The sequence below is a fragment of the Vicugna pacos genome, chromosome 2, assembly GCF_048564905.1.
Source record: "Vicugna pacos chromosome 2, VicPac4, whole genome shotgun sequence".
Classification (NCBI taxonomy): domain Eukaryota; kingdom Metazoa; phylum Chordata; class Mammalia; order Artiodactyla; family Camelidae; genus Vicugna; species Vicugna pacos.
The window spans coordinates 102,650,617-102,663,068 of NC_132988.1; the positions used below are offsets into that span (position 1 = coordinate 102,650,617).

General features: G+C 41.6%; 1 protein-coding gene across 1 annotated transcript in view; it reads right to left on the bottom strand.

Annotated features, from left to right (window-relative positions):
* Nucleotides 1-9,053, bottom strand: part of STIM2 (stromal interaction molecule 2) — a 146,715-nt gene extending 137,662 nt beyond the window's left edge. Inside the window, exon 1 of the mRNA XM_072945459.1 lies at nucleotides 8,381-9,053. Within this exon, the coding sequence (XP_072801560.1) occupies nucleotides 8,381-8,783 (403 nt within the window). The 5' untranslated portion in view covers nucleotides 8,784-9,053. The remainder of the gene's footprint in view (nucleotides 1-8,380) is intronic.
* Between the last annotated feature and the right edge of the window lie 3,399 nt (nucleotides 9,054-12,452).

The following is a 12,452-nucleotide window of genomic DNA, read 5'->3' on the forward strand; positions in this document are numbered from 1 at the left end:
ATGCAAGAATATACAATAGAAGACAGTTTCTACCATAAGTGGTCCTGGAAAAACCAGACAGCTACATGTAAGAGAATGAAATCAGAACATTCTCTAACACCAATACAAAAATGACCTGAAAGCCGATTTAAAGACCTAAGTGTAAGACCAGAAGCTGTAAAACACATAGAAGAAAACACAGGCAGAACACTCTTTAACATAAATCATAGCAATGATTTTTGGATCTGTCTCCTAAAGCAAAGAAAATAAAACCAAAAATAAACAAATGGGTCCTAATTAAATTTAAAAGCTTTTCTCCAAGAAACACAATCATCAACAGAACAAAAAGACAACCTACTGAACGGGAGAAAACATTTGCAAATGATATGACTAATAAGGGGTTAATGTATGGCATCACTTATATGTGGAATCTGAAAAAATAAACCATTGAATAGAACAAAAAATGAAACAGACTCACAAATATAGAGAACAAACTAGTGGTTACCAGTCAGGAGAGGGAAGGGAGGAGGGGCAAGATATGGGTGGGAAATTAAGAGATACAAACTATTACATGTAAAATAAATAAGCTAAAGGGTATACTGCACAACACAGGGAATATAACCAATATTTTATAATAACTATAAGTGGAATATAACCTTTAAAAATTGTGAATCACTATGTTGTACACCTGAAACTTATACAATATTGTACATCAAATATACCTCAATTAAAAATGATATTTATACACTTTTAAATTATGCAATCCACTCAGGCAATTTTCAACTTTATACTGTTCTTGTAAGAATAAAAATGGTCAATTTTTATGCCTCCAGTTCTTTGCATCATGTCTGACACAAAACAGTCACCTAAAAATGTTCAAAACCACATGTGTACACACACATTCACTGAAGTCTGACTTTCTCACTTTTAACCTATATGGTTCTTTTTAGGACCCATTTCAACAGACCTAAAACCAAACACTGGATGCACATCGGAAGGCACTTTAAGAAACCAACTTCAAAAAACAGCAAAGGATATCTATATCACAGCTGGACAAAGATTTAAAGTAGTTTTTTTTTTTCATTTGGCACCCAGAAATACAGAAGAAAGAAATATCAAGGATTAACATGGTGTGAATGTGGGTGACAAAGTAGAAAGAAGAGTGGAAGATAACAGACAGCAGGAAAACAAAGGAAAAAGTATATATTCGTCATTATTGGAACAGTTAAGAGATTTATTGCTGGAGAATGGAAGTAAAGAAGAACAGGAATTAAGATTATCTATTACTCAACATCAGATATTTTTAAAAGGAAAGAAAAACAATAGTGGAAAGAAAACACGAGTTCAATAACATGAATCTGTGAAATGTATCCTGTACTGAATAGCAGGAAAAAATCTCAAATAACTATTTTTAAAACATTTTTCACTTACTGAGAATCATTTAAGAAACAGTTACAAATCGCTCTCATTACTCTGGGGGTTTGTGATGAGGTTTCTCGGTATTTTTTAATTACATCAATAAGATACTCACTTCAAGGATTTTTAAAATTAAAAACCCAGTTTTTACTTAATTCAGTAAAATCATTTTTCAAGTTTTCAGTTCCACAGTATGTCAAGTTTAGGAAAATAGAGAAAGAAAGTGAAAATGACTAGAGGAAAAGAGTAAGTTACACAGAAGCCGAGATCCAGAAGCACACAAAAAATTCATTTGCAACAAACTACTGGGGCAGATACAGGCAGCTGGGTTCTGAAATGAATGTTAGTCCAAGTAAACTGTTCTTGTCATCCTCTGGTTTCCTGGTCCTGGGGTGGGGGAGTTATCATTATCTTAAGAAAACACTTGAGTAGTCACTATCAAAAATTCTACAACCAATCCTTAATCCTAAAGTTGTTTCACTTTAGACGAGATGGCTGATGAAGCCCAGGAGAGAGGAAACGACTCTCAGGACTGCAGCCATGATGGTTGTGCAGTATCACCTCAAGGGCCAAATGAAATAGTGCCAAAAGTCAAATCAATCATTGGCTTAGGGTTCCCCACCCTCAACTGAGAACTTTCCTAGTAACGAAGTTCTCTGAGGAGGAAATGTTCAGCTAGGATAGAGGAACACAGACTAAGGACAGAGGCTTAGGAGAGAATCACCTTTAAAATCAGCAACAATGAAACCAGGCAAGGAGACAGTTATTGAAGGTAGGATCAGCAAGTGTCAAGGAGGACTGAACATCTAATACTTACTAACATAAAGATCTAGAAGACTAAGGAAAAGAACAAATCATTCAGATTTCGCTTTTGAAATCATCATCTACAGATCAGGTGTGAAATTCACACAATGAAATTCAAAAGTTAATATTGAAAAAAATTATGTCAAGTACTCTGAGACACTGTAATTCAAAGCAGGGTGGGGTCGGGGGAGTTCAACTCTGACGCACTGTAATGTTAGTTCAATCTGGAAACAGTTATCCTTTGTTAAGGAATAAACATGCACTTTTAAATATGGATTACTAAAAAGTTTCATACACTTTGTAAATCCTAACGTAAGTCCAATCATATATAAAAATAATAATTTTATATTAAACAGGTACATTTGAAATGAAGAAGACAATACAACAAAGTGTTTCTTTTTGCTTGTTTTCAAGGACTTGTACCACTTTAAGTCATTCTACAAACTCTAGGAGTTTAAAAGGTAAATTTCGTTTTAGACTTCCTATAGATTCCTTTTAAATCTAATAACAAAAAACATTTTATAAAATTTCCTCCAAATATTTTCATAGCCATAACATCATTTGAACTCTCAAGACCTTGACTCCTATATAGCTTACTAAATGGCCTCTTTATTTATCTCTATTATCTCCTCATTTCCATCCACCCAGACTTAGCTTTCTCAAACACTGAGGTCATGTCACTCCCATGTTTAAAAACCACAGGGCTTCTCAATCCCTGACAGGATAATAGATTTAGAACTCTACGTTTATGAACAGAACATTCTGAAAGGTCAACATACCTTTTTAAGCCTTTAGTTTTACCTTAAAATTTAAAGTAAACTTACATTTTCCCATAAGTTGTGCATGTTTAGTATTGTTAAATGTTTTAAATTACTATTAAATATCTAATGTTTATTTACAAAATAATCTAGTAAAATGAACATATCAAGAAAATTGTATCTTACTTTCCTGTGGCTTCCCATACTCCCCAGCACATGGCTGAATACCCTAGTTTCAGATGTGTTGACATTTCAATACATATGGAATAAAGTAGGTAATACTAAAGCTCTTGATACTTTGACCGAAACTTTTTTCTCCTTGCATTTCCCTCTACTCTACATACACCCTATGCTCAACTCCAAAGAAAAACTATAAACTAACTCCTTATTCTTGCTTATGCCTTCTCCTGGAAAGTCCTTTCACTCATCTCCACAAGAAGTCCTATCTGTACATCAAGGTCCAGCTCAAACCCAACCCTCCTCCAAGTAATATTCTTTAGTAGCCTTCCTTTTCCCAATATTTTGCTGTCCGTTATTCTTAATCGCAGTCTGTATAAGGATGCATACAACATACCAGTTAAAAATCAAAGCTTTGGAATGACAGAAACCTAGGTCAACAACGGACTTTGCTACTCACTAAGTGTGACCTTGGGCAAGTTACTTAAGATCAACCTGCATCAGTTTCCTCATCTCTTATCTGAGGCTAGCAACTCTCTAACAGAATTAATCTCAGAATCAAAAACAGTTATATATATATAAAGCACTCAGCACAATACTGACCACTAGTAATAGTTCAAAAAATATGCCTATTATTCCCAATAGACAGACCCACGTTTTATTCTCTTCTGTATTTTTTACTATTCCTACAATGTGGTAATCTGCATGTGCTTAATAATTGCTTAGTTGATGAAATCTGATCAATTCAGAAGTAATCTCCTAGGTAGTTCTTAATAAGGTCCTAATTCTGGTGAATATCAAAAAATGGCTTGCTAATCATACTTTTAGCTGTTAATTTTAACATTAGCTTAATGAGTACATACTTTAGCTACCATATGTACAAATACAAATCTCCACACATCATTTTAAAAGTGTTCCACACTGCATTATTATCACTGAGTAGGGCAATATCCAAAATGTTTGATACAGTTATTCAAAACTCTAAAGTAATCTAAAAACATTAGCATGTATCCAACCACAAAGGAAGACTTTAGCAAATTAGAGAATTCCTGTGTGGATCCTCCTATTGTTAAAATTAAGCTAAATCCTGAACCCGCTTTTCTAGCTGGCCATTTGAGTTTTTCCTGTGCCAGGGGATTCCCAACAGAGACCAATCAGTTCTGCCATAGTATTCTCAAAAAGAGTACCAAAGGATGCAATGTTGCCAGACCAGTAAGATAATTACTAATTCTTAAACTGTCAGAACAGACTAGATCAAAAGGGATGAGCGTATATTCTTTAATTCTGTAGTTAGCCACAGGAAAAAGAAAAAGCAACCTACAGCAATGGTGAAAAACCTGATGAAGAAAGGGACTGGTAAATGGTAACTACGGGAAAGGAAAAAAAGGATACAGCAGAAGACCTAGTCATCAAAAGGCGGCCTCAGGAAATCCTAAGCTAAATACAAAAAGAGTAACTTCACAAAAGAAACAACAGTTTCTATTACTATGTGAACTACACTATGAATTTATTGTCACAATCAAAACATTTACACGTGTAAATTTATCACAAAACACTACTCAAAGCAATAGGTGCATGCTACACTCCAGCCAACTGCTAATTTAAAAAAAAAAAGTGACATTCGCTGGGTAAATGTTAGGAAGGCAAGGTGATGAAAGGTGAAGCTTAACATTTTTCTAACGACAGTCACACTCACGCGAGGTATTTTCATCCAAGTTACTGAAAGCCCTACTACACAGATGTGTTTAGTGCTAGAGAGTAAAGTGGCTCTTCTAAACGAAATTATATTTTCAAACTAAGAATATTTTAAATTTCCATTGAAATTTTAATTATTCCAAAAGACATGTTTTAAAATATGCATTTTCTATGACTAGTAACAGCAAACTAGTGAAAAGTGTTATAGTTAAGGTAAAACCTTTACAAAGGCACTAAAGAAAGCATCATTAGTTCATTTTAAAAAAAGCAAATATTTCTAAAGTTAAAATTTGTTTTAAAAAAATTCTGAAACAATTACATGTAAGAAAAAAATGTTTTAATGTTTCAATTATTACAGAATTAAGAATTGTAGACTAAAGAATTGTGTTCTATATACATGTGCGATATATCTATGTATGTGTATATGTCTATTTTATAGACATTGCCCTTTCATAAACTATTTCTCAAGGACCACATCTGGATGAGATCACTCCCTACTGGGATCAATTCATTACTTCTAAATCTGTTAGGCAAATAAGAAAAAAAAAGTGATGTTTTGAATTATTAAAGCACTGCTTTAGATTATAATCAACAAGTCCTCAATCACCAATCCCTAACTTGCTTTAAATTTCAATTACTTTCAAAGTAAGAACTCTAACTATATATATATTATTAAATTATTAAATTATTGTTATTATTGAAATTATATATAACTTAAGCCCTTACTACATAGCATTGTAAATATTTAATGGTTTCATCTTATCAAAACATTTGCAAACTGAATCTTGAAAGGGTGATATAAAAAAGGAAAAGACAATATAAACCAATATTCTTATGACAACAGGTCTGTTTATTTTGATGACTTGTCATACTCTCTTTATAATAACACCTGCTTGCTCAAAACTAAGCATGCAATAGATGATTTAAAGGCGATTTATTCTTAAAATACACTAAACTTCTAAAGTAAAACTCTTGAGAGGCAAACTTCAGTGGAAAAGAACGTTTTCTAGACAAGACAAGTAAGAGGCAAACTTACGAAGCTTATAAAGGTAAGTATTTAAAATACTCATCTGTAGAGGAAAAGAGAAGATAAAGTGATTTGGGCTGTCATTTTTAGAGCTATCAAGAATTCACAGTTAAATGACATGTTTAATACAGAGCCAGAGAGAATAATTCTCTCAGAATTCTTACAAGAATTTTCCACTTTAAAAATTCACATGAAACTTAGTTTTATTACTGAAGCTCTCCACCCCATTTCTATCCACTAACACTGCTTAGAATATGATAACACAGTATTTTTTAAGTTCAGTCTATGGTTCTACCTCCCGAAGTGTACAATAGCAATAATCAATTACATTCTGGGTTTAGCACAACATTTACAAATGGAAAGCATAAAAGAAAGCATTATTCATACAATCAGAAGAGTAGGAAGGAGTCCTGTATGGATCATAAAATTCAAAGAAATTTTCAATATGCTCTAACTTTACCATGGAATTTCAATTTATCTTTTCTCAGATACCAGCGCTATTGACTGTATTTACGTAAACTTATTAAAATGACCACAATTTAACTTGAACTTAGCGTAGTTTTATTACCTTAAATTTTAAATGGAAATGTCTAACTAGTCAAAACTCAATACTCTAACAAGGGGAAACAATAAGAATATTAAAAATAAATTCCAGGGTAAATATCATTTTAGTAAACTTATTTTAAAGCACTATAGCACAAACTCATTTTTCTGTGATATATCAGACTTTTTATCCAGTAAGAATCACTTTTCCTCTTTCACAATACCATAAATAACTCAGAGGAATTTAAGTCTTCAAAAGGAAGGATTATAAACAGCTTACTAAAATAAAATTCCATCTGAAGTAATTTTCTTGAAATAATCTACACGACACCCATATACATTAGTGGTTAATAAATACTAAGTTTTCTGAATCATGTGCCCTTCTACCAATGACATATTGGTAAAACATTAGCCAATTATTTAATAACCAAACGTTTCTGCTCAAGAAACCAAGAGCCACACTCCACAGCTTCTAGAAACCCAAACAGTTCAGCTCCCTCCCTTCCTGCATGAGGCACTGAACCTTCACTTTATAGTTTTAGCTTGTTACTTCCCTAATAATCACCGTAAGACTACTGAAGCATAAAACTATCCAACCTACCCTCTTACTCAAACTATATTATACTCCCTAATACTGATCATTCTGTAATCATTTTATCAAAATTACCCAGAGGTAGGTTTGATGTTTCAAGCTCATTTAAAAGGGCTTGATTTATTTCAGGGTAAAGCAAATTAAATATTCTGATCATTATGTTCCATACATTACAACTTCCAAAGAGCTTGGAGAGTTTACCAACTCCTTCCTCTCTAGAATAGTCAACATCCTGTCACAGAATCCAGAGAATAGCTGCTTTGCTCTAAAGAATATAGCTCCTGAGCACCACTCACAGCAGCTGTTAGTAACTTTCAAACGCCTGTTGGACTATCACTCTGGTTAAATTAATGAAGGGTCATTGTGTTCCGCTTTACTTTTTCCTTTTTATTCTTGCAATTAATCTAGAAAACTTACAGATTACTTTTAAAAATAAAGAAGAGTGCCACAAAAACAAAAGCTTACTTTAAACGTGGCCACTACTTTTCCAAAAGAAATCATTCCACGATCCCTACATCATTACCTAAACCACAACCTATCAGTTGTACATGACACTGGAAAGCTTTAAGAGGAGTCATTTTTCCACCTAGCCTTACCACACGTTTGCAAGTTTTCAATAATTTCAAGAACGTTCCATATTTTAAAAGATGCTGGTGCAGCCTATCAGAACTGCGCTGCTCAAATACAAAGCACCGAATACCCTGCACTTAGTAAATTTTAGGTATATTCCTGGTTACCTGCTGAGATTTCTGTACCCTCTGTCACCCAGTGATGCTCCCACCAGCAAAACGGTCTTCCTCCCACCCCCCCCAAAAATACACATTAGACTTAGAGGTTTCCGCATACTTATAAGGAACCACTAATACCACTAGGTATTAAGTCTCTCAAAGAATCCGCTCTAGCAGCCTCCCGTGGGACACTGTGCTCAGCGGGGCTTTGAACCTGTGAGACTCGCTGCCAGCTGCCTTTGCAAAAGCAGCACTAGAGGCGGACTCAATACCGCATTGCTGCTGCTGACTTCCAGCAGCTTAAAAAAAAAATCAGCCCAGTACCCTGCAGACCCTGCTGGCTCTTCTGCAGCACGGAAGAGAAACCACCGCATTGCTCAGCGTAGAACATCGCGGGGCAGACTTAAGGGCGGGGAAGTGAGTGCAGTCGAGAGGCTCAGCCGAGGGCGGGGTGTCAGAGGGGAGAGGGAAGGCGTCCCGAGTGCAGGGAACCGCGACGAAGCAGCTGCCGGGGCGCCGGCGTCTGGGCACCCGGCTCGGCATCCCGCACTGGCCGCGGCCGTCGAACAACAGGCGGCCCCGCAGGAGCGCGGGCCCCTCCCGGGGATGGGGGTCCCGCAGCGCCCGGCCGAGCCCCGCCCTTCGCCCTCCCGGCCCTCACCTGTCATAAGCGCCGGGCCGTCGCCCGCCGCCGCGGCGTGAGTGGAGGCGGCCGCCGCGGCAGAGCCCGCCGCCCGCCGCCCGCGGAGGTGCCTGGGCACCAGCTCGCATCCGTCCGCCGCGCCGGCCACCAGCAGCCCAAGCACCAGCAGCGCAGCCCAGCGCCAACGCCGCAGCCAGCCCGAGGCCGGGCCGGGCGTCGTGGCGGGATGAGGACGCGGAGGAGGAGCGGGGGGAAAGCGTGGCGGCGCCCCGGCCACCGGCCACTCGCCCGCTCCGCGAGGCGCCGCCGCCTGTGACTCCTCGGGCCGCCCCCGCCGCCTCAGACTCGAGCTCCTGCGGGGCGCCAGCCTGGTCGCGTCGGCACCGGCGGCCTCCGGAGCTCGGGTCCCGGCTGCGTTCATTGGTTCCGGTTATTTAAAAAAAAAAAAAAAAGGTGAGCAAAAAGGTACGGCGTCTTCAGGCCGCGCGCCACACCCGCGGTGCTGCGGCAGCGAGACCGGGATCCGCTGCTCTGGCGCCTCCAAACACCAGTCCCAGCGCCCGCGCCGCCGCCGCCGCCACCGCCGCGGCGCATCCCCCCGCCCCCTCCGGCCCGCGCCCGTCGTAGTACCACGCTCGGCCCGGACGCCTCCTCCCCTCACACATTCGCTCGCATAGCAATCCCCCGCCTCCTTCAGCCTCTCCAACGCGCAGGCGCGGCGCTGCTGCACTGGGCCTGCGCGGCTTTGAAGCCCCGCCCCCGGGGGCGTTCCTCGGAGGACAAGAGAGCCTTGAGGAGGTTTCTAAGGCTTTCGCGGAGCAGCGAAGATAGGGGGTGGGAGGGAAGACGGGCATGCCCCCCTCCCCCATTCACGCCCCCACAGTTACTCAGGCGGCGGGGGAGGGGGAGCGGGAACGAAGGGGGCGGGGATAAGAATACGGATATCCCAAATCGTTTGGGCGAGTTTTAGCACTGCAAACGGCAGCAAAAATAATTGCGTGGGTTAGAAAACACTGTAATCAGAAAAGCGGCGTCTCCAGAATTTCGGTATCGGTGGGGCTTAATAAGAGGCTAGCAGTGTGGAAGTGGAGGTTAGCACAGCGTAGGGTTTTACTTATTAAACACTTAAAGATCTTGCTACGTGCCAGTGTGCCAGGCAGTGTCCCTAAGCGCTTTACAAATTCACACATTATAATTCTATAAGTTAGGTGGGTGGTACCGTTTTCATACCCATTTTACAAAAGAGGACGCTAAAGCCGAAAAATGTCATTACTTGCCCCCTAGGTTCCAAAGCTAGTAAATGGGAGGCAGGTTAGTTACATTCAGTAGCACCACTGAATGTAAACATTGAAAAGGATTTGCTCTAGCCTCCGACTCTCCTGTATTTAAACTTTAGCTGAACTCAACACCTCCAGAACCGCACCCCACCCCATGGAGTCTTTGCTGTCAGCTGAATAGGTTGACAGAAAAACGTGGTTGAGACTGGACTTGGCTTCACCTACCTTGTCTGAAGCACGCACGCACGCGCGCACACACACGCGCACACACACACACACACACACGCATTCTCTCTCCAGCGGCACAAAATTGTTAAAGATTTGCAGATAGGGTTCTTAAGCACAAAAGTCCTGTTTGGTATTGGGTTCTATTGTTGGGTTAGGGTTTTGATTTGGTTTTTTATTGGTTTGTTTTCTCAAGTCAGGAAGATACTCAAGTTACACTCTCCCAAAGAATTTCTTAGGCAGCCTAGCCAACATAACTATGAATATCACTGCCTGAGGAAGGGCAGATGCACACTGCAGAAAAGAATTAAGAATTTATTTGAGGCTAATCAATCTATCCACAATGATTTCTTGACAGACTTCTTGGGGGCATGGTGTTTAGGTGGTATTTCTTTTTAAGGCAACAGGGAGATTATATTTCCGCTGCTGAAAGGCACAGCAATCAAGTTACATATTTGCTGAATGTCCTCCTAAAGGAGATAGTTCTTCTAGAAAGCCAGCAAAATATAAAGGAATAACAGGCTTGTTTCTTGCTCTCCAGAAGGCAACATTTCATTCATTCAATATTAACTGAGTGCCTAGCATGTGCCAGGCAGAGTACTCAGTATTGGTGTTTCAAGGGGCGTAAGAGAGACACTTGAAAAAAATCAAGTCAGTATTCAGAGATACAAGATAGAGAACACAGTTCCTGCCTCGGGAATCTTATAATCTTGCTTAGGAGATTAAAATGTACACCCATTAAACAATTAGAGGCTAAAGTAGTAGTTAATCAGTTGTTAAATTAGGCAGAGCAAACTGTTATAGCAGTAACAGCAGTATGAAACCAAGAACAAATTAACAAATCACTGGGGCCAAGCCTCTTTAAACAAAGATGATATGGACTTTTTTCTTTCTTTTAAAGATAGATGCTGGCACTGAGAGGGTACTGGATTTGGGATTATGATTAAGTGTTTATTCCTCTCACTAGTGGAGCCACAAAGGAGTTGCAGAGATAGAGAACCTGCAAGCACTAAAGGGTCCCCTCCCAGGACAGGGTTCAGCAAGAAATCCTCCATCTCGTATCATCTTTGTCACGGGTACCAAGGTTTCCGACTGTTAAGTGAATGGCCAGAATGCACCTTCTTGCTGAACAAAGGCATAGTTATTACTCGGCATCTAGCATAAACCTAGATGCAGAAAAGAGAAAGTCTGTTGGTTTGGAACCGAATCCTATCGCTAGAATTACAGATGCTCCAATTTGCAAGCCAAACGTAAACACAAGGTTCCAGTTGAGGCAATCACTTCCCTTTCTTCTCAGGTTTCCTGTTCCACCTCTAAGCCTTTTCTTTCCCTTTCCTTGCCTCCCAAAAGCTGTCTTCTCTCCTTTTCTCTTGCCAAATACTATTCAAAATCCACTTTGACTCCTTTTCCCTGACATTCCTACAGCTTGGTTTATACCTCTTAACGTCCAAACCTCACGATTTACCATTTATTTACAGAATGCTTTTATTGTCTAATTTTCACCCATTCATGACGTCAAGCATCTGATAAGCTTTGGAATCAGATAAATCTGGAGGAAACAACACCACTTTTGAGCTGTGCGACCTGTAGACAAGTTAATCTGTCCTAGGTTTCCAGACGGGAAACTGGGGACCTTGTAATAAAGTCAGCCTCATAGGGCTGTTGGTGGCGGCGGGAGACTGAAATAACAAGTCAGCCTTTGCAGGTGCCCGGCACACAGGTACGCTGTCATCCCTGGGAAGAACTGGCCCCAGGCTCTGGGTGTGTATTTTGAGCGTGTTTCGGCGCAAGAAAAGAGTATCGCACTTTGCGTGGCGGTTTGATTTCATCTTCCGACAAATCCCTTACTCCGTGGGGCACGCCCAGCACAGACGCACACCAGGATCCGTGCAGCCGGCCCGTCCCCATCCCAGAAGCAAATCCGCCCTTCTCAAGAGTCCAGCTGCTTCCCCGTCTACTTTTTCTCCCCCTGCACGCTGCACAGCCCACGACGCCCCACCCTCTCCAACCCGGAGAACCGGATCTCGTCCCTCGCGCGAGGCCGGCAGCGCGCCTGCGCCGCCTGGCAGCGTCGCGCATGCCCGCTGTCTGCGGCCGCTTCTCCTCAGGTGCGCGAGCTCTCAGGCTCCGCGGTTCCGGGACGCCGCGCTCCGCTGCTCGCCCGGCTTCCGGCTCCCACGCCGTGGGCGGCGAGTCCCGGCGCCCGGCCGGCGCGCGGTGACGTCGCCGCGTGGGCGGGCTGGCGGCGGTGGGGCGTGGAGCGCGAGCTGGGGTGGAGGCGGAGGAGTGGGGAGCTCCAGCGTGTGGCTGAGAGGCGCTTGGTCCTGCGTCTCACACCGCCCACGGAGCCTTTCCGGTCCGCCTTTGACCCAGAGGACGGTTGCAAGTAGGATTTCTCGGCTGCGACCCCGGGCCCCTGAAATATTGGGTGCTGACTGAGCACTATCCGAAAGTTCGCTTGGTTTGCTCATCCTGGTTAAGCCCCTCGGAGAAATGCAAATCCTGTTGTGAACCAGCTCCTTGATGTTGTACAGTTCATTCCCCACACAAGCTTTCAAGGGAATCGAGGTCCGGAGAACTTTGGAAAC